Source organism: Leptodactylus fuscus, chromosome 1 (assembly GCF_031893055.1).
Source record: "Leptodactylus fuscus isolate aLepFus1 chromosome 1, aLepFus1.hap2, whole genome shotgun sequence".
In the NCBI taxonomy this organism is placed as follows: domain Eukaryota; kingdom Metazoa; phylum Chordata; class Amphibia; order Anura; family Leptodactylidae; genus Leptodactylus; species Leptodactylus fuscus.
The window spans coordinates 234,026,554-234,049,683 of record NC_134265.1 but is presented as its reverse complement, the minus strand read 5'-3'; the positions used below and the strand labels follow the sequence as shown (position 1 = coordinate 234,049,683).

Below are 23,130 nucleotides of genomic sequence, written 5' to 3'. Positions count from 1 at the left end.
CGTGCACCCACAATTTTTGCTACTGGTATATAGTGCCATTGTCTGACTGGGAATTCAAAGAATATATTGGGGTTATGTGCACCCACAATTTTTGCTACTGCTATATAGTGCCAGTTTCTGACTGGTAATTCAAAGAATATATTGGGGTTACGTGCACCCACAATTTTTGCTACTGATATATAGTGCCATTGTCTCACTGGGAATTCAAAGAATATATTGGGGTTACGTGCACCCACAATTTTTGCTACTGGTATATAGTGCCATTGTCTCACTGGGAATTCAAAGAATATATTGGGGTTACGTGCACCCACAATTTTTGCTACTGGTATATAGTGCCATTGTCTGACTGGGAATTCAAAGAATATATTGGGGTTATGTGCACCCACAATTTTTGCTACTGCTATATAGTTCCAGTTTCTGACTGGTAATTCAAAGAATATATTGGGGTTACGTGCACCCACAATTTTTGCTACTGATATATAGTGCCATTGTCTCACTGGGAATTCAAAGAATATATTGGGGTTACGTGCACCCACAATTTTTGCTACTGGTATATAGTGCCAGTTTCTGAGTGGAAATTCCCCAAATAATTTGGGGATTCATTCACCCTACATCTCAGGCTCTTGCCATATTCACCCAGGTTGTCAGTGCTGCACCAGCTCGTTCCCAGACAGCTCGGCCCAAAAAACACGTTACCTATATAGAGGATTTGGACAATGAAGACAACATGTTCTAAATCCAATGTCTGCACCTTCTCCAGAATTAAAATAAAGGCAGCGTTTAACTTTCAAATAGCACTGCACAAAGGAAGATCTTATCAGCTTGTCTCATGACATGCTACTAAAAAGTGTCATTTGTGTATCTTAATGTAAATATAGTTGTATAAGCTTTTTGGGTTTTAGGCACTGCCAAGTTATTTATTACCACCCGCTCCCTTATAATGATGTTGACGCCAAAGTCACTGTGGGTGTTCAGAGCTCACAGCTTTGGTTGACATTTGTCTTGCTCTCTGTCGGTACCAGCTGTCTTTTTGGATACCGTAAAGTTATGTTGACTTTATTAACAGCTATAGAAGCTTTAGCCAGGTTGTGACGGTGTGTAACCCTAACAACACTAAGTGGGATACATATTAATAGTCAGTCTATGTACGCTAAACGTATCACTGAAGTACTTTTTTTTCCCTCTCCCCTAATATAAGAAAGGAACAGACATTAGACCTAGACCGGGGTTCGAGGCTTGTAAAAATCCAGTATTATTTGTTCTTCATGATGTGAAATATGTGTTGAAAAGCAACCCAAGATGAAGTCAGCCATGTGTGCCAGTGTGTTACTTGGCATGCCTTTGCTGGCCCCAACTGTAAGGGTCACTCTCCATTTCCTCCATTTTCCACTCCCCTTCACACCATTTGTGGTGAAGCAATGGGATACACTGAAGTGCACCTTCTAGCCTCGTGTGGGACAGGGACATCAGATGCCACTCCAACCCCCTCGTCTTCCTCCGCCAGCCAACGGTGCGAAGATGAGAGGAGTGTGCTCTGAATGTTTTCTGCCTAGCAGAGGCTAGTTCTCACTTACGAAAATGGCCCCACTTTGACCTGTATATCAGGCACCATGGTGTAGATTTCAAAGAAACATGGCACCAACAAGTTGAAAACGTGGGCCATGCGTGGACCGTGTTTGAGTCTGGCAAGCTCCAGATCTGCTACCAGGTTCCAGCCATTATCACAGGCGCAAAAATGCCAGGCCCCAGGTGTAGCAGGGAAAAAAAAAATGCCATCTCAGCCAGGATGGCATCCCTGACCTCAGAGGCACTGTGCTGTCTGTCCCCCAAGCTGATGAGCTTCAGCACCGCCTGCTGACGTCTCCCCACACCAGTGTTTTAGCGTTTGCCGCTAGTAGCTGGGGTGGAGGTTGCAGCGTCGTAGGGTTTCAGTCTACTCCTGCCATGAATTTTGGCCTGGGAGAGGAGATAGGCCACCCCAGTTTGCACCCGGGGACCAGACTCCACCACATTCACCTTGCCTGTCATTAAAGATAAGCACTGCAGCATCCCTGACCACAGGCGCTTGTCCATGTGTCGGTGGTCAAGTGGACCTTGCAGCAAAGCGCAGAGCTCTGGGCCCGACTGATGTTATGGGACACATGCAGGCGCAAGGCAGGGACAGCACACCAAGAGAAGTAGTAACGGCTAGGCCCAGCATAGGGAGGTGCCCCAGCTGCCATCTGCTGACGGAAGGCCTGGGTCTCCAGAAGCATAAACAAACACCAACATCTCCAGGGCCAGCAGTTTATCGATGAGGCTGTTAAAGGCTTGGGCATGGGGGTGGGTTGTGTTGTACTTCTGCCTGCAATGAAAAGCTTGGGAAATGTGGAGTGGCTGGGAAGAGGCGCATGATGGTGCAGGCCAAAAGGGCGCATGAGGGTGAACTCCCCAATGTGTCAGAGATAGGTGTGTAGGTGTCCTTGCATCATATACTTGCACCATATTTGGCTTTGGAAGTTAATTTTGTGCCAAAAAGTGGTTAAGACAGCGATCCCTCAACTACTCCCGTTACACTGTCTAGTGAAATTACCATCTTTGGAAGTGGACCACCACTTGTAAGATCCCAAAGGAAGCAGGCAAGAGATGTGCAGTGCAGAAAAAAAGATGAGAAAATAAGTGTAGGCTGTAGAGCACAGAGGGATCGGAGAGGACAGAGCTGGTGTCGGCCAGGTATTCCCACAACATGCGCCTATACTTGTCCCTCCTGGTGACACTAGGCCCCTGAGTGGCAGTAATTTGTCCAGAGGGGCCATTAACGTGTTCCAGACCTAGGAATAAGTCTTCCAACAGGGTAGAGTTTTGCATGCCTTTGCTTCTACCCACTGTTTTTGCTGCTTAGCTTCCCTCCACATCTACACTGCTTTAGCCCCTAAACATCACCCCAGTTTATGCCTTTGCTTCTACCCTGTTTTTTTTGTTGAATTAGCTTCCCTCCACATCTACACTGCTTTAGCCCCTAAACATCACCCCAGTTTATGCCTTTGCTTCTACCCAGGTTTTTTGTTGATTTAGCTTCCCTCTACATCTACACTGCTTTAGCCCCTAGACATCACCCCTGTCCATGTGGGGTCGGTGGCCTCGTCATCCACCAACTCCTCTTCCAATTGCGCACTGGCCCCTTACTGCAAACCGCACATGACCACAGCTTGCCCTGATGGCAACTGTGTCTCATGATCCCCACTTAGGTCCAGACAAGTCGGTGGCGGGTCCAAAACCCCAAAATTGGAAGGAAATGGCGGATGCTGCAGTATTTCTAACACCTGTTCCTGGTGCTCGGGCCTGGTCTGTGTTGTACCCTGCACCCTGCTTAACGCAGCTGCCATATCCGACGTTGTGCTGAGCGCATGCTAATGTTTCATGTCCAGTGCAATGGATGGGATGGGATTTCACATAAGTCTGCCACCCATGGCCACTCATGGTTGAGCAACTGAGGGAGTTGACTTTGACGAACCCGAGGGTTTTGGAGTTGGAACTACATCAAAGGTCTGTGCTGCTCACACACTCTGCTCAACACATGATATGTTTAGTGCCAGCAGTGTGGAGACGTCGCACAACAGCCGTTGTTCCAGCAGGTACAGGCGTTGTAGGAGTGCATAGAGGCTAGCAGCGGCAACTATAGACTTTAAAAACTATCCGCACAAGCGCCACACTTTTACCAGTAGCTCAGGAACATTGGGGTACCTTTTTCAAAAGATTAGCAGCAATGAGTTAAAAACGTGGCCCAGGCATGGAATATGTTGCAGGCTGCCAAGCTACAGAGACGATCCCAGGTTACGGCCATTATCACACATGACAACATGCCTGGGCCCAGGTGCAGTGGCAAAAACCACATTGCCGTCTCATCGAGGATGGCATGACTCACTTTGTAGGCAGTGTGCTGTCTGGCCCCCAAGCTGATGAGCTTCAGCACGGCCCGCTGACGTCTCCCCACACCAGTGTTGCAGCGTTTCCAGCTCGTAGCTGGGGTCAATTTAACAGCGGAGGAGGGTGGTGTTTCAGCCCTCCTCCCAGGAATGTTGTGTGGGGAGACAAGTCAGGCCACCACATTTTGCGACCCGGTCCACGCCTCAACTACATTCAACCACTGTGCCAAAATTGAAAGGTAGCGTCCCTGTCCGCATGCACTTGTCCATTCGTAACTGGTCACGTGGAACTTTAGGGCTAAGCGCTGAATTTAGGGACCACCTCATGTTCGGGGGAAAGTGCTGGTGTGGACGGCACAGTGCGGTGGCACAGTAGACACTCTGCCCAAAAAGGGCAGAGTGTCCCCCAGCCGGGATTACAACATCTCCTGGGCCAGATTTCTTGAGATGAGGCCGTTGAAGCCTTGGGCATGTGGGTGGGTTGCGCTGTACTTTAGCATGAAATGAAAGGCTTGGGAGATGGGGAGTTGCTGGGAAGAGGCGCATGATGGCGCGGGCAAAAGGAGAAATGGCAGGAAAAGGTGAGGATAAGGGTGAACTCCCCAAAGTGTCAGAGGCAGATGTGGAGGTGTCCTGGCTGCTGGTCTGGACTGCAGCGCCAGCCCTGTCAACAGTGGGAGAGGCAGTGGCCGCCAGGCCAAACGACGATTATCCTGCGCTTGCTCTCACCCACTGAGCCCAGGGCTTGCCTTCCAAATGATGGCACCCGCAAGAGGTGGTGAGATTCCTCTCTGCAGATCTCCAACCCATCTTGGACTTGCAAATTGCACTAAATTTGTCATGTAACTGACATGTATATGATGAGTCTATCCATTGTCTGTTCATTTTGGTGAAAGTCAGCCTGTCAGCTGACAGACAGCTGTGCTTGTCAGTGATGATGCCACCGGCTGCTTGTACCCCCAGTTTTTGCTGCTTAGCTTGCCTCCACATCCACACTGCTTTTGCCCCTACACATCACCCCTATCCATGCCTGTGCCTCTAGCCATAAGTCTGCCACCCATGGAAACTCATGGTGCAGAAAGTGAGGGAGCTGACTCTGAGGAACCCTTGGGTTTTGTAGCTGGTACTCCATCAAAGGTCTCTGCTGCTCACCCACCCTGCTGAACATACGGTATCTAGGGTTAGAGCGTGTGGTGACCTCGCACAACAGTAGGTGCTTCAGGCAGATGTAGGCCTTGCTGGAGTGTATTGCGGCTAGCTCCAGGTACTGTAGACTTGGGAAAGTGGGTGTCCAAGTGCCGCACTTTCACCCTTAGCTCAGCTAATTTGGGGTATGTTTTTAAAAATCATTGCACCACTACATTGAACACGTGGGCCAGGCATGGAACGTGTTGGAGGCTGGCAAGCTCCAGAGCCCTCCAACAAGACAAAAAAGCCTGGCCCCAGGGGCAGCGGGGATAAACAAATTGCCATCTCATCCAGGATGGCATCCCTGACCTCAGAGGCAGTGTGCTGTCCATCTCCCAAGCTGATGAGCTTCAGCCCAGCCTGCTGACGTCTCCCCACACCAGTGTTGCAGCGTTTTCAGCTCGTAGCTGGGGTCAATCTAACAGCGGAGGAGGAGGGTGGTGTTACAGCCCTCCTCCCAGGAATGTTGTGTGGGGAGACAAGTCAGTCCACCACATTTTGCGACCCGGTCCATGCCTCAAGTACATTCAACCACTGTGCCAAGATTGAAAGGTAACGTCCCTGTCCGCATGCACTTGTCCATTCGTAGCTGGTCACGTGGATCTTTTGGGCAAAGCGCTGAACTTAGGGACCGCCTCATGTTTGGGGAAAAGTGCTGGTGTGGACGGCACAGTGAGGTGGCGCAGTAGCCAGCAGGCCCAAAAAGGGCAGAGTGTCCACAAGCTGGGACCCCAACATCTCCTGGGCCAGAATTTTTGAGATGAGGCCGTTGAAGCCTTGGGCATGTGGGTGGGTTGTGCTGTACTTTAGCCTGGAATGAAAGGCCTGGGAGATGGGGAGTCGCATTGCAAAGTGTGTAAACCACACTCAGTTTGTCCTCAACCTATACATTTAGAAATTATCTCCCCCAGCGAGGAACGTGGCCTCGATGGGGGAATTTTTCTAAGGAAGCTAGAAAAGAGGGCATCTTGGGCCTTGCTGGCTCAGGTCTAGCTTCTGTCATGCAGCTGTCTTCTGCCTCTGGACATCCCTTTGCCTCTAGCCACCTTTTTCCCTGCTTAGCTTGCCTCCACATCCACACTGCTTTTGCCCCTAGACATCACCCCAGTCCATGCCTTAGCTTGTACCCCCAGTTTTTGCTGCTTAGCTTGCCTCCACATCCACACTGCTTTTGCCCCTAGACATCACCCCAGTCCATGCCTTAGCTTGTACCCCCAGTTTTTCCTGCTTAGCTTGCCTCCACAATCACACTGCTTTTGCCCCTAGACATCATCCCTATCCATGCCTCTGCCCCTAGCCATAACTCTGCCACCCCTGGAAACTCATGGTGCAGAAACTTTGGGAGCTGACTTTGAGGAACCCTTGGATTTTGTAGATGGAACTCCATCAAAGGTCTGTGCAGCTCACACACCCTGCTCAAGATATGGTATTGTAGGGTTTCAGCGTGTGTGGATGACGGACAACAGCCTGTGTTTGGACAGATGTAGGCCTTGCTAGAGTGTTTTTAGGCTAGCAGCGACTCCTGTGCACTTGCAAAAGTGGGCGCACAAGCGCCGCATTTTCAACAGTAGCTTCGGTACATTTGGGTATGTTTTCAAAAAACTTTGCACCACTAGGTTAGACGTGGGCCAAACATGGAACGTGTTGGAGGCTGGCAAGCTCCAGAGCCGCTACCAGGTTCCAGCCATTATCACAGGCGTAAAAATGCCAGGCCCCAGGTGTAGCAGGGAAAAAAGAATGCCATCTCAGCCAGGATGGCATCCCTGACCTCGGAGGCACTGTGCTGTCTGTCCCCCAAGCTGATGAGCTTCAGCACCGCCTGCTGACGTCTCCCCACACCAGTGTTTTAGCGTTTGCCGCTAGTAGCCTGGGTGGAGGTTGCAGCGTCGTAGGGTTTCAGTCTACTCCTGCCATGAATTTTGGCCTGGGAGAGGAGATAGGGTACCTCAGTTTGCACCCCGGGACCAGACTCCACCACATTCACCCTGCCTGTCCTTAAAGATAAGCAGCATCCCTGACCACAGGCGCTTGTCCAAGTGTCAGTGGTCAAGTGGACCTTGCAGCAAAGCGCGGAACTAAGGGCCCACCTGATGTTGAGTGACACGTGCTGGTGCAAGGCGGGGACGCCACACCGGGAGAAGTTGTGACGGCTAGGGACGGCATAGTGAGGTGCCACAGTTGCCATCAGGTCCGGGAAGGCGGGAGTTTCAACAAGCCGGAACGCCAACCTCTCCTGGGCCAGCAGTTTAGCGATGTTGGCGTTCTAGTACAATAAATGGGATCCAATAAGGAGAGAGAAGAGGGCAAGGGGAAGGACTGTCCAACAGAAAGGCGATAGGATGCACAGGTGCCAACCACACCTTTTCAATTTCCACTCAGTTGGTGTATGCTGGTAAAGCTGCTCAACATGGGATACAACACAGGTGGATCACCGAGTAATAATAAAGGAGTCACTTTCCCGCAACCTCTCCCCACCATCTTCTCCAACTGCGGAATACAGTGGCACTTAGCATTCCAAATAAATTGAAAGATTGCTTTCTACAAGCCCCGAAGTTCCGATCGAGGTACCGCGACTGGGAGCATCTAGAAATGGTAATGCAGTTTCGCCAAGAGAGTCATCTTAAAGGGATGCTATCATTAAAACTCAATTTTTTTCTCACTAACACGTTGGAATAGCCTTAAGAATGGCTATTCTTCTCCTACCTTTAGATGTCTTCTCCGCACCACCGTTCGGTATAAATCCCGGTTTTCGCCGGTATACAAATGAGTTCTCTCACAGCACTGGGGGCGGGTCCCAGTGCTGAAACAGATGTGTAAGCGGTCATTTTCTTGTGGCCGGCAGGCATGCGCAGTCAGCTTTGTCCTAAGCCCAAGGCCTAGAAGTTTGAAGCTGGAGGAAGACGCGTGAAGAGGATGTTCCTGAAGAAGATGGAGGTGGCGCTGGTGGTTCTCCCGCAGCATTGGGGACGCCCCCAGTGCTGTTTGAGCGCTGGGGTCCGTCCCTAGTGCTGCAAGAGAACTCATTTGTATACCATACAAAATTGAGTTTTAATGATAGTATCCCTTTAACCACACAACCATATGATCCAATAGGGAAATAAGTAGAGGTCGCCATTTAGCTAGAAGAGCCCTAAGTTTAAGAAATGGGGATGACAAATTTGAAGCAGGCTTACTCATAGCACAGGAAGAAATCTGGGTAATGTAAAAAAGGCTAGGATCCAGTAAACCTCAGTGAAGCAATTCCAGACCAGAAGGAGGAGGAAGGGAAAGGTGGGAGGGGGATAAACAGAAATCATACTAATAATAATTAATAAAACTGAAAGACAGTCAAAAACCACACTGGGAGCAAGACTATATATACTGTATGCAAAGAACAATGATCAGAAAACCAGGCATGGAGTGTCAACAGGGAACCACCAGAAAATAAAAACTGTGTGAAGACAAGCAGAGAAACTCCGATTCTCCTTGCATAGTAACAATCTAGGAAAAAACAGCAAGGAAGATACTTGGGGACCTAGGAAAAAAGGAGTAGGTATCTCCAATAGGTTGCATAAGGAGCAAAGGTCAGAAAAGGCACGCAGCATGGCAGATGGACCTCCTTTATGTGCGATGAGGACAAATGGAAAGCCCCAGCGATAGGGAATTTGGTGATCCCACAGAAGCTGAAGCAGAGGATTGAGATAGCGTTCCATCAGTGTTAAAGTTTTCAAGCCTCCGGGCTCTGTTTATAGTTCCCTTTAAGGCAAAGTCATATACCCAGCATATGACGTCTCATGGAGTAGAGGAGGAGTCTTTAGGACAAAGAACATGATGGACTCTATCTAGCATGATTTTATGAAAAGGAGGCTCTTGGGCATAGTGTTAAAAATAGCCTCAAGCCTACATGAAGATCCTCATCATGAGTAACCTTTGGGAGACCCTTGATCCTGATATTGTTGTGACTACGCCTATTGTCAATGTCCTCCAGATGGCACTGCATATCTCGCAACGCCAGGGACTGAGGAACAGGACTATCATGAAATCAAGTAATATAGGCCCTAGTGTGGTTATGGACATCCTCTAGGGACAACTTTGGTGGCAATGGACTGTAAATCCTTGCAAACTGCAGAGATCTCCACCCGACAGGTCTCAGACACTACAAAAATAAGAGACTTGAAGTCTTCTTTAGTGGGAAACTGAGCCAGAAAAAGCAGATCTTTGTGGTGAAGCCTAGGAGAGATTCTGAGCACAGTCTTGGGGAATCAGCTCAAGGGCAAGGGGGTATAGGTGGTGCCCTCGTGGAGTATGGTGGAGAACTGTACAGAAGGAACCCCTTAATCAAAGTCCTATGAAGACCTGTCTGCCATAGGACCCAGGAGAGGGAGGTATCTGAGGCCAGCAATGGCAAACTTAAACATGAGGATGGTTCAAAATTTATTTAGCAGCAGGACAACAACCCCAAACGAAAAACGAACTTCACTGTATTGACGAACAGAACACTGATCTCAACATCATGAAGTCTGGGAGTACATGAAGAAACTGAAGGATTTGAGCAAGCTACATCTACATGTTTTCAGCTTTACCTTACTGCAGCAACAAAGTATCTGTATTGACGTTCAGTTCTGTGGCAAACATCTGTACAGTTGGTCTCCAAGGATTTGTCTTTTCTTATTGGAAAAGTAAATAAAAAGAATGCCTTCAGATTTAGGGAATTGTTGATCATATCCAAAAGGTAATGATTTTGCTCTAAACCATTTGTTAGGGTACGTGGCTGCTGCTGAACACAGCAGAAGTGTTAATTGAATTTGTGTTAATGGACCTTACTAAAATAGTCTCAGTTATAACTTGCTCTATGGAATTCCTTTATTAGCATCACCCCTAAGGGGCGCACAGTTTTAGTGTGTTCACTTGTTAAGGGGTACACACTCAAAGTATCAAGGTGTAGTAAAGCATGGATTACAAATATTGTCATTCAGTAGGCATTAGAGCGTCTTATGGTAGTATTGTTAAAAGACATTTCAGGTGCATCTGTCATCAGGCACACTATAGACTGGAGAAATAGCTGCACTCAATAGGTTAAAGTAACAGGCACTGAGCATGTCGGGACACTACGATGCCATTTCCTATGCACTACAAGATTCCAGGTAACTTCACCTGCAGCACACCTAATGTAGTGTATTTGATATTGTGTACTAAGTGTCCTGAGGGCCTGTATGTAGGTGAGACAGGACAGTCACTTAGGATGAGGATGAACTCACACAGACATACGATTAGAGAGCAAAGAATGGACCTCCCGGTGCCAAAACACTTCTGTAATCAAAATCATAATATGACCCAGGATATGAAGATCCTGGTACTAAGGGGGAATTTCAGAGACAGAAAAGATCGCCTCATATGGGAATTTAAACTTATGGTGAACTTTAACACTCTCCAACAAGGTTTAAACAGGGTCCAGGGTTTTATGGCCTTTTATAACCACTAGACACCACGTCACTGATCAGTGACGTGGTGTCTAGTGGTTATAAAAGGCCATAAAACCCAGAGAACTTTCCTGTGAACTGATATATATGTGTTTTTTTAAAAAAAACTGTTTATGTTCTGTTTTCCATCTATTTTGCATCTAACACTCCATTTCTCTGTATATATATGCCTACCTTCAGACATTGTGTTATATCATCCTGATGAAGGGACCTTTATAGTAGTCCCGAAAGCTCGAAATATGTAATCAAAAACTTTTTGAGTTAGCCATTAAAAAAGGTATCAACTACTGAGGACTTCTCTCAGAAAATTTCTTTCATTTCATATCCACTGGCTAACACGGTACAAGGATATATATATTTCCTATGCAATGAATCAGTAAATTGGGATTTGTAGTTTGATGAAATACCTGTCTATGGATAGGCAGACTTTGCTGTACAGTATATTGCTGTATGCTGTGACACAGCGGTACAGCACTGGCTGATTGATTCTGTGAGTAGATTGTTCTGTTTGTTGTTTTATTCCTTTAAACTATGGCATCTGCAAGATATCCGAGAGTCCAAATGCAGCCTGCTGGAAAATGTATGCTAAAATGTGCATTTATTGCCAATATATACTCTTATATAAATTCAAGGATTTATTTTCGATGAAAGTTAACTATAAAAATCTTCCATGGTTTTAAGACACATTCAGTCTAAATCATCTCTGGGACCTGTTTACCAGTGTGACACCCATCTCGACAGTAATACTAAAGCTTTTAAGTCGTCTTATGGAGGAAAGCATTGTGATCTCGATTTAGTGTGCGCAAAGAAATGCTTTCACAAGAGTGATTTTTGAAAGGTTTGTCCTCTCTTATGTATCTGCATAATGTTGCTGAGTGCGCCTGGAAATGTTATCTGCAGCTCAGCTAAAGACCCTTTCATCAGCGCAGGCAGAGTCATAATAATCCTTTCAATCCTGAATGCTTCAGCCTGGAATGTGATTACATCTTTGTCTTTGTAGAATCGTCTTTTAAAAGCCACTTTCAGTCTGATTACATCTTATTCACACACAAATGTGCATGTTACAACGTCCTCCCTGCCGACTTGTAATTACAAAGCAAATAAATATCATTTGATAAAGACTTGACAATGTAATGTTTGCCATTTAGCTTATGAACTATGTGTATGATCAGAAATGGGTAAATGTACAGTTCATTTTGTTGTACAGTAAACTAAGGAACATAAATAGCAATGACCTCATAATGTTAGAAAAAATGATGCTTCTACATTGCACATCCTAGATCTGGTCCATTACTATCTGGTCCATTACTATCTTTATAAACAACAGCCAAGACTTCAAATTCAGCTCTCGTAAAATAATCCGATGCACTATCTGTAAACTTACCTTTTTACATTCTGTGTTTCCCTGGAAAAATGTTGGTAATTCAGTTCAATATAAGTCTTTTCTCATCTAAGGCAACCTTAGGACCAGGGCTATATTGAAACTTTCAGCTGGGCGATGTTAAAATTGCAAATGCTACAGTACATAACCAGTCACATCCAGCGTCACTGAACAAGCTTGTGCAGAAATCTGCCAAATGTCAGGTTGTGGTCGCATAAGGGTCCATTCACACGGAGGAAAATGGTGAGGAATTTGGTGTGGAATTTCAGCGCTGAAAAAAAAGCCTCCCATTGACTTCCATGGGTTCCTTTTTTTACTAGCAGAAAAAGGAACTCATTGAAGTCAATGAGAGGTTTTTTTTTCAGCGCTTAAATTGCATACCAAATTCCTCACTATATTCCTCCATGTGAATAGACCCTTTCAATTATTGATAATCTCTATGCTTCAGGAAAGCTGTGAAAACATCAATTATGTATTCATATGTGATCATAGTCTATATTGTGGAAGAAAGTTTAAAGGGATTCTACCATTAAAGCAACTTTTTTTCTAATTACCACGTCGGAATAGCCTTAAGAAAGGCTATTCGTTTCCTACCTTTAGATATGGTCTCCGTCGCGCCGTTCCTTAGAAATACCGGTACTTACCGATGAGACAAGGGGAGGAGGCAGATGAAGAAGAAGGATGCCCCCATTGCTGCCGAGACCTCAATAGCATACCGGTAAGTATCGGTATTTCTAAGGAACAGCGTGACGGAGACCACATCTAAAGGTAGGAGACTAATAGCCTTTCTTAAGGCTATTCTGATGTGTTAATTAGAAAAAAAAGTTGCTTTAATGGTAGAATCCCTTTAAGTAGGGTCCAAGAACCTCATTTTAGAATCCCTTTAAGTAGGGTCCAAGAATCAGATTTTCTAGCAGTATATACAGTACACCTTTGTTGGTGTTTTATGTATATGTGAAATATACACTAGTCTTTTAGTTTTTAAGTCTAGAAACATTCTGTTCTACAAAAGTCTTGAAAATTAAAGGCTTGCCATGGGTCTTGTATAAAGGGGAGAGACCTTAGTTGAGGTTTATCCTATGTTCCTTCATGCTAAGTACAAACATTTGGAGGCTTCCATGCAGCTAGGGAACCAGAAATACTAGAAGATAAGGAAGCATTCACGGTCATTTCTCCCTTCTGTTGTTGTGAGAAGTTCCTGACTCTCCTGTACCAAAAAAGTGGCGGTTTTCCTAACCAACACCAGGAGTAGTATTTTCCTGCATGTTATTTATATCACTGTTGTGGAGATCTCAACTACCAGACAGTTTATGTGGCATCAACAGGTTCTTCTGTGTTCCAGATAAGAGCTAGATTTTTACCTTCTCCAAGACACCAGAGGTCCGCAGTGAGAGTTTCATCTCATCATGAAAAGACAACATTTTGGCAGTACAATGCCTTTGTGATGCTTTCTCTTAGTCTGAACCAAGTCCAGTACAGCCACAATGTGCTTTAATTTAATTTAAAAGGGTTGTCCCATCACAAGGATCCTATCTATATTGCTTGTTAATGTGGATGTAACACTTTTCCTAAATACACTGCTTCAGCAAAACTGCTTTTTTGTCCACTATCTTACTTTATTCATTTTTTTTTTGACACATCCCTTGACTTATCTGGTCATAAGTCAAGTGATGTATCTGCTGCACTGAGGGGGGACGGGGAGGGAGGAGGGGCTAAGTGCACGGGAGCGAGCCTGGAGGGGGGGTAGTTTACCCTTTGGGGGGAAGGGGCCGCCAATACAGACCCGGCATCCGCTGTAATAGAGAGGCGGATGCCGGGGAGGGTTAGACGCCGGCACAGATGCCTGCAACATCGCTATGCTCCTGCCCTGCATGAAGCCAGCAGCTGCTGGAGCTATGCTACTATTCAGGGGGGGGGGGGGGCGGAACAACAGCATCGCTCCTGCCGCTGCTGGCTTCATGCAGGGCAGGAGCATAGTGATGTTGCAGACATCTGTGCACCTGTGCCGGCGTCTAACCGTCCCCGTCATCCGCCTCTCTATTACAGCGGATGCCAGGTCTGTATTCACATATGCAAAGCCAGCGGCGAGATGCCGCTGGCCCTGCGTGCACGCTCATAGATGGTGAGACCAGTCTAGCCTTCACAATGCAAATACAGACCCGGCATCCGCGTCTATTACAGCGTATTAGCATTGTGAAGGCTAGACTGGTCTATGAGCGTGCACGCAGGGCCAGCGGCATCTCGCCGCTGGCTTTGCATATGTAACCCCGTCCACCAATGACGCAACAAAGCAGGAAGACAGAAGATTTTACAGCAGCGAAGACTGGTGAGTATGCGTCGTGGGAATACCCCTTTAATTTAATTTAACCATGATATGAAGCACAGGTGCTGTTTTTCATACAATTTTTTTTTTGTATATACATACAGTGTGTGTGGACATATTAAAATGCATTTGTCTCTGAATACAGAAAGTTGGTGTGATTAGCAAGCTGCAGTTTTATGTTCATTTTGTAGCACTACTATGGTTGGAGCTACATTGTTTCCATGTGGCTGTGCTACAAATATAGTCTATTCTATACATGTCATAACTTGGTATGCTAGAATTACCCATATATAACCATTTTCTAGTTGTGTTTGCTATTGTCTCCAGTGTTATTAATAATGGAGATCCATCAAAACTAGCACAAAGCAAAAGTAGGTACTTGACAATAAAAACCTATGTTATTCCTGCTTTATCTTGCAGTATGAGGCTAGTATAAGCAAATGTGATTGGTAGATTTTAGTAACTCCTATACATACACAAATCTTTATACATCTCCTAATATAATCTTCTCTCCTGCAGCCCATACACTCTAGATTGTAGAGCCATCCCCACACAAATGCAACGTGACTCAGCCGAGCAGCGCATGTGCAATGAAACAAATGTGATTGGAAGATTTTATCAACTCCTATACCTTTACTAATCTTTACAAATCTCCTAATATAGTCCTCCCTCCTGCAGACCATACCCTCTAGATTAGGGGTGCCGCTGTGGAAAATTTAGCTCCACCCACTTCTACATTGGCTCCACCCATTCTCATCCATTTTTCCTTGTGCCCCCACACAATATAATGCTCCTACAGTCACCCTAACATTATATGCCCCCACATTATAATGTTCTCCTCCACATGTCCCTCTCCTCGTGAACAGGGCCAAGTCCGAGAACAGGGCCATATATAACAACTTTTTAATTCTTTGGTTTCTGGAAAATGTTTCCAATACAATTTACAGGACAAAAATAAAACAAATGGAAACCAACACCAAGGAATATTCACAGATAAAGCTAGATGTAAATTTTTGTTACCGATACAATTTACAACGCCTGCTTGCTCTGAAATGAGAAGGATCACCTTTCATTAATATCAGTCTAACATATTCACCACAGTGACCGAAACACACCAAAGTGCAGCAATATGGAAACCAGATAATTGAGAGCGACAAGGGGACAATGAGATGTTAAAAAGCAATGTTCAACAAAGAGGTCATTACATTTTCAGCAAATGACTTTTTGTTGCAGGTTACTAATGAGCCTCCGAAAGGTCTCCGTGCTAATATCCGTCGCGCATTTACAGAAATTACTCCCACATTCTTTGAAGAGCATCTACTTGGCAGGAAATGGAGAAAAGTTATTTTTGGAATTTGCTTTTTCCATGCCATCATTCAGGTGAGTCTCCGGTTATACGGACTAAACTGGCGGAACATGCATTAGCATAAATTATACTAAAGGTTAAACCCTTGAGATGGGGGTGTACTATAAAGTTATATCATTATTATTTTTATCATTTAGACTAATATGATGAGTTCACTTATGACATTTCTTCTTTTTATTTGCAATTTTACAGTGGCAGCTGTATTAGCTGTACAGAAGATCTATGCAGAGTAATTGCTTTTTATGCCCTTGGATCTATGTCTGTAGTGTCAAATGTTCTTAGCAGTTGCCATATACTTGTTTATATAGCAGATAGCTTATGCTTAACTGCTCTGCCAATATTGAGCAATCATTCATTTTTGTAATATCTCACTGTTATTATAAATGTAGTATTATACATTTCTTTAAATGTAGTTATAATTATAGATAATTGACTTCAATTTGTATGAATGTTTTTTTTAGAGACGTGTATTAGTGCTACTCATCTAGTGAATATGAATAGGCTAGATGTTGTGGAAAGCTTGAGTTTTTTTATTTTTTGTTAAAGATCTTGCTGTGATTTTTTATGAGCCACGAATGGATTTAACAGAAGGCGGAAGTATAAATGCTTTCTTCATATTCTTATATTCATTTTGAAGCTACTCCAAGATTTGCCTCAGAAAACCACAGCAAAATCTGCAATAAAAAAACACAGCTTGAGCCTAAGGCCCCATGTGGCGTCCTTCAGCAAAATACACTACCTCATGTCTGAACTCTGCAAACTTTCTGTCAAAAGCACTGTGGGAAAAACCGCAGTGGCAATGCATTGCGGTTCTTCCCACAGCGCTTTTGACAGAAAGTTTACAGAGTTCAGACACGAGACAGTGTATTGTAGGAAGTTCTAAATTTATAAAAGTATTTTCAAAAATTTCAGAATACTTAATTTTATCAAAGTTATTAGATTATTTAAAATTCATAATCTTGTCCTTATTTTCATCTGGAAGGAGATTAGAATACCTTGTCAAAAGCATGAGTAGGTGGGGGCAACACGGTGGCTCACTGGTTAGCACTGTAGCCTTGCAGCGCTTGAATATCTCCAGGAACAACATCTGCAAGGAGTTTGTATGTTCTCCCCGTGTTTGTGTGGATTTCCTCCCATTCTACAAAGACATACTGATAGGAAAGAAAAATGGACATTGTGATCCCTGTATGGGGCTCACAATCTACATTAAAAAAAAAAGCATGAGTAGGCCTAGTGTCATGAGCAGGGAAGTTCTGAAGTAGTGGATATGTGTAGAAACATATTGGTGGGGTTGTAATTTCTGAGTTACTGAGGATTGTTACCTTCTATGGTTTGCCCCAACTGCCATGTAATAGAGCCGAGTATCTCATAGTTGATATAATATAAATGTCCATTGTTTAAATGATAGTCGAGTACATTTATGAAAAATTTCGTCACTTGACTGACTCTTTTTGCAAATAAGCATCCACACAGTCTATTCTTAACAAGAAAATTATTATAACACCCCTCTTAATGGCCTTTACACAGCATATTACCCCTTTATCGGACCCTACCGTATATTACCCTATTTTTTGGCCTCCATACAATATATTTCCCCTTTTAATGTCCCCCACCACACACAGTATTTTGTCCCTCTTTTGGCCCCCACACATACTCCCACACCGTGACAAGATAGGGTGCTATGTGTTGTATTATTCCATTAGGTAGTGGATGATATTTTACACACCCATCCCTGCTCCCATCCAGGTCCACCATTATGTCCCAATGCTGAATAATGTCTGGATATCACATCCTGACGTTCTTCAACCTCCCCATGAGGTTGAAGCAGAGGTAGGCCTGAACAGGAGCATGGATGTATGTGTAAAATATTGGTTGCCACCTGTTGAATGTAATAGACAGCAGCTCATCTAAAAAATTAAAATGGCCAAATACATTAGTGGTGTGTAATTGCGTAATATCCTTAGAAGCGCAAGTTAATATTCTTTCCAAAAAGAGTAAGCCACTAGACATGTAAACAGAACATTTTGTGTGGGCAATCTTTAAGACTATTTTTAAGGATATCGCCCATATCCCTGTCAACTGTGAGAGATATCATATATCAGTGTTTTATTGTTCATTCTGTATGAGAAACTGTAACTTTTTTTTTTTAGGACATAGCAATTGTGATTTAGCACAAAAATAGTTTCAAGACACCAAAATAGTTACAGAATGGTACAATTAGCTAAAAGAAAACCAAATCTAACTTAACTGTGTGTGCTGAAATGTTACATTTTGTCTATTTCATAGGAGAGGAAGAAGTTTGGACCTTTAGGATGGAACATCTGCTATGAATTCAATGACAGTGACAGAGAATGTGCTTTACTCAATTTGAACCTGTACTGTCAGGAAGGAAAAATACCATGGGATGCGCTTACCTACATAACAGGTTAACTAGGTTTTATTGATGACTTTCTCAGTACCATAGCTTGCTGCTTCTCATCTCCTATTTCTGAAGTTATACTTTACGAACATTAGTCCAAATAATTTATTTTTATTTTTTAAAATATATTTGTTATAAAATATTTTTGTTTATTGATTTTATAGACTACACAAAAACAGAAAATAATATATCCCTGCCAACATAAAAGGCAGGTCCATAAGGACGGTATAACAATTCAAATAAAAAATACAGAGTAGATATTACCATAGACAATTAACATGTTTGTCTATATGGTGACCAAAATAGCTACCACATGACCCATACCAATTGGGAACAAAAGTGGAAGGAACAGTGAGGAAAGAAATGCATAAATAAATAAACTAAGGTTTTGGATTCAAGAGGGGAAAGTGTATATCCCAACAACCCATCAGGGAAGCAGGGCACCTCAAAGGAGGTCAAGACTCTAAAGACCCACCAATGAGGCCCTGATACTCCTATGAGCCCTGGAAAAGAGTCCAAAGAGTCCACTCATCAACAGTGGCCTATCCTGAAAAAAGGTCATCAGTATAAAAATTGCCCAGGGGCCCAGGCAACCTCTATAAATTATCCAAAACAGGCTCTAGCTAAAGATATTTTAGATTTTTGTGTCATATAGAATGATGGCTGAAATGTATTCATGCTGTTTATATGCCACTTTGTGCCAGGTCCGTTAGGTATAAGTGTGAATAGTACATCTGTTGAGGTGTAAGAAATTACTATTGAAATGCTGAACTATGAAAGACATTTAAATGAAGCATGATCTTTTCTAGGGGAAATAACATATGGTGGTAGAGTAACTGATGCATGGGATCAAAGATGTTTGAGAACAATTCTAAGAAGGTTCTTTTCTCCTGAGACCCTTGAAGAGAACTATGTTTATTCCAGCTCAGGTAAGTAAAATATCATGCCTGTTTCTTATATAAATAGGAGAGCATTGAAAACACGTACTTCTTAATCTAGTAATTGTGTACTCTATATGTTAGTACTCCTTTAGTAAATATCCCAAGAAATAAAATATCCCAATAAAAGCTGCTGTTATGAAATTCAGAACAAAAATTAAGCTGTTATAATGTAAAGTGAATTTTTCTTCAGGAATGCAGGACATAAAAGTAAATTAGGAAATTTTGAAACATTTTTTTTATGCATCTGTACTTCATATATTCTGTAATGTAACACTGGAGCATCAGCAACTGGTGACCTTAAGGTTAGTTCCACACAGGATGCACTTGCAATGGATTCACCGCTGACAAATCTGATGCAGTATACAGTAGCAGCAAAGGTTATGCGATTTGTTTATTTCCCTCAGTGCTCCTCACACAGTATAATGTTTCCACAGTGATCCCTCACACAGTATAATAAGCTCTCAGTAGCCCTTAACACAGTGTAATGCTCCCTTGGTTACCCTTCATACAGTGTTTGGCCTGTGAACCATTGTTGTACAAAGCCACTTGGCATGCTACTGATCACCCTTATTTTGTTTCACTCATGCCCCGTGAGTGTGCTGAGTTCATAGGATAATATGAAACGAGCTTTATAAATTTTATGTATTTATTAACTCGAGTGGGTCGTAGTAGCAACTAATATCTACAGAAATACATATCAGTGGATGGCAAGCAAATACAGATAAAAGCACAATACAATACATAAAATAAAATGTGAATAAAATATAGAAAGGAAACAATACCAAAACGGGTTCACTAAGGCCTGACTCCCAGGCCTCAGGGCACATGCTTAAGTCAGTAATGGAGCTTCAGTCTCCTCATATGGCTTCTAGGATCAGAACCCCCTTTGTCCCCACAAGGTGTGACCATATACTACTCTTGTCACCTTCCTTTAGTGATGTCACAAAGAGGAGAAGTCCCGCTCTCCATCTTGAAACCAAATAACTATGAACAGTCATAATTCCTCACCAGATGACCGTAGGATCAGGCCAGGGGTACGATGGGGTTTGTAGCGAGACCCCATCGTGTAGACATCAAGGATGAACACCTATCCCCTTTGGGTAATGAGTTCCGTGTCTTGACCTTTTCCTTGCCCCCCTTGTGTGGTCTTGAAGCGTGCGCCATTTTTCGCACGGATACTCGCGGGGCTACCAACAGCTTAAGTAGTGTTGCTGTTGCCACCCACATTTTTATTGTTAGTACTTGCACTGGTGGATAGCAGTAGGTCATTTTTTTTTTCCTTCTCCTCCTTTAGTCAGCCCCCTTGCCTTGCCTTGTTTTCAAGTCATTTTACTTCACTGCTTTTACTTTGTTGTGATTGGCAACAATTCTAGTACTAGATGTATTTGGGTTTTTTTTTTTGTTTTTGTTTTTTTAACAAAAGACTATTTGGAAATAAATCTGATTTAGCACTACAGGGGTGACCTAGTTAGTGAGCATTAGACTAGTGCACACTGTGTAAGCGAGTTTGTATTTTTGCAGTGATAACTGCAGTTTTTCTGTGTTGTTTAGCAGAAAACACTCTTGCAAAAAAAAAAAAAAAAATCCTTAACAAAATTAGATTTTGCACTGAAAGGACTGATTTTAACAGTCAAAACAATGTAATATATTTGTTGGACATTCAGATTACAGTTCAGCATGAAACACTAATGTCAGATCTAACACTGTATTAAACAGTAGCTGTATTGCAAAAAAGACTTCATAAAATTAGATATTTGGCAGTGAAAGGGTGACCTTGCCATTGCATGTATAACACCGTGAACACTGCTGTCACAGCATAAAGCAGAGCTTCTCAGCTCACTCCTGTGAGTTTCTGCTGATCTACAGTGGCGAAAAAAAGTATTTAGTCAGCCACCAATTGTGCAAGTTCTCCCACTTAAAAAGATGAGGTTGGTCTGTAATTGACATAGGTAGACCTCAACTATAATTGAGATGTTTTGTGCAGGAAACCTGCAGAACGGAGTACGGGCGCAGATGTGAACTAGCCCTTATTCTGGGCTATGAATGACCACATCGTCCAGGTAAGCCGCTGCGTAGTCACGATGTGGCCGCAAGATCCGGTCCATCAACCTCTGAAAGGTAGCAGGAGCTCCATGCAGTCCAAATGGCATAACCCTGTACTGAAACAGCCCTTCTGGAACAACAAAGGCAGTTTTCTCCTTGGATTCCTTAGACAAAGCTATTTGCCAGTAACCTTTTCTAAGATCCATTACCCAACTTCTCAGTCAGCTCATCAACTCTGGGCATGGGATAAGCATCATACTTTGAAATCTCATTCAATTTTCTAAAATCATTGCAAAACCTCCAAGTACCATTGGGCTTTGGTATCAATACAATTGGGTTAGACCACTCACTTTTGGACTCCTCAATCATTCCCAACTCCAGCATGTGTTTAACCTCAGCTGACACTACCTCCCTACGTGCCTTTGGTATTCTGTAGGGTTTGAGATTTACTTTCCTCCCAGGTTCTGTCTCTACATGGTGCTCTGTCAGGTGTGTACGCCCTGATAGGCCAGAGAACTTGTGTCTATTTTTCTGCAGGAACTCTTTTGCCTCCTGTTGCTGGGCCACTGAGAGGGTCTCATTAACATGGACTGGAGGGATTGGTGGCAACGAATCACCCACCTCTGTATTTGAGGCCACCAAGGTTTACCTCTGGTTCCAGGGCTTAATCAAATTCACATGGTAAACTTAAAAAGGCTTCCTTTTCCCTGGTTGGTGAACCTTATAGTTGACCGGCCCCACTTTTTCCACAATTTCATATGGGCCTTGCCATTTCGCTAAGAACTCAGTTTCCACAGTCGGCACCAATATAAGGACTTTGTCCCCTGGATTAAATTCACGGATTCTGGCAGAACGATTGTAAATTCTGCTTTGGGCCTCTTGTGCTCTTTGCAGATGTTCTTTTACAATTGGCATGACTGTTGAAATGCGATCCTGCATTTGAGCTACATGCTCTATGACACTACGGTATGGGGAAGCCTCCGTTTCCCAGGTTTCTTTGGCTATATCAAGTAAGCCCCTGGGGTGTCTACCATAGACTAATTCAAAAGGGGAAAAACCTGTAGACGCGTGTGGAACCTCTCTAATAGAGAACATCAGGTACGACAACAGGCAATCCCAGTTACGACCATCTTTTTCTACCACCTTTTTAAGCATATGCTTGAGGGTCTTATTAAAGCGCTCCACTAGCCCATCTGTCTGGGGGTGACACACAGAGGTCCATATGTGGGTAATTTTAAACAACTTGCATAGCTCTTTCATCACCTTTGACATGAACGGCGTGCCTTGGTCAGTCAGTATCTCTTTAGGTATGCCTGTCCTTGAGAACATGTAGAACAACTCACGAGCAATACTCTTTGATGTCATATTGTGCAAGGGAACTGCCTCAGGATAGCGAGTAGTGTAATCCAAGACAACCAGGATATATTGGTGACCTCTAACTGACTTGACTATTGGACCGACCAAGTCCATAGCAATCCTCTCAAATGGCACTTCAATGATGGGTAGTGGAACCAAGGGACTACGGAAATGTGAGGCTGGGGCATGTACCTGACATATAGGACAGGACGCACAGTAGTCTTTCACTTCCCTGTACACGCCTGGCCAATAAAATCTTTGGAGAATCCTCTCCTGTGTTTTTTCAGTCCCTAGGTGTCCACCAAGCACATGATTATGGGCCATATCAAGTACCATACAGCGGTATGGCTTTGGTACAAGAAGCTGCTCCACAATTTCCCCATTACTTTTTGCAACGTGATACAACAGGTCATTATTCATAGCAAACTGCGGAAATTGGTGGTCAGCATCAGGTTCCTGAGACACATTGTTAATAACTTTCACATTATCACGAGCATTAGCAAGAGTGGGATCTCTCAACTGTGCAGTACCAACATTTTCCTGTGAGACCTCTAATTCAGGTATACTAAGGTCAGGAGCTGGGGAAGAGGTATCATCTTCCTCTCCAGCTAGGACCTGTAACAGAAAGGGGTCACTCTCCTCATGTACTTTGGGTGTAGGTGGGGTTGCCACATTTGGTTTTGTGGTTTTACCTTTTCCCCACAATTCCCAGAACAAAGGGAAGTCATGCCCCAAAATTACATTATGCA

General features: G+C 43.8%; 1 protein-coding gene across 1 annotated transcript in view; it reads left to right on the top strand.

Annotated features, from left to right (window-relative positions):
• Positions 1-23,130, top strand: part of DNAH6 (dynein axonemal heavy chain 6) — a 285,907-nt gene that overhangs the window by 220,088 nt on the left and 42,689 nt on the right. The window contains exons 66-68 of the mRNA XM_075284265.1: positions 15,490-15,636; positions 17,909-18,047; positions 18,851-18,970. Coding sequence (XP_075140366.1) covers positions 15,490-15,636; positions 17,909-18,047; positions 18,851-18,970 — 406 coding nt within the window. The remainder of the gene's footprint in view (positions 1-15,489; positions 15,637-17,908; positions 18,048-18,850; positions 18,971-23,130) is intronic.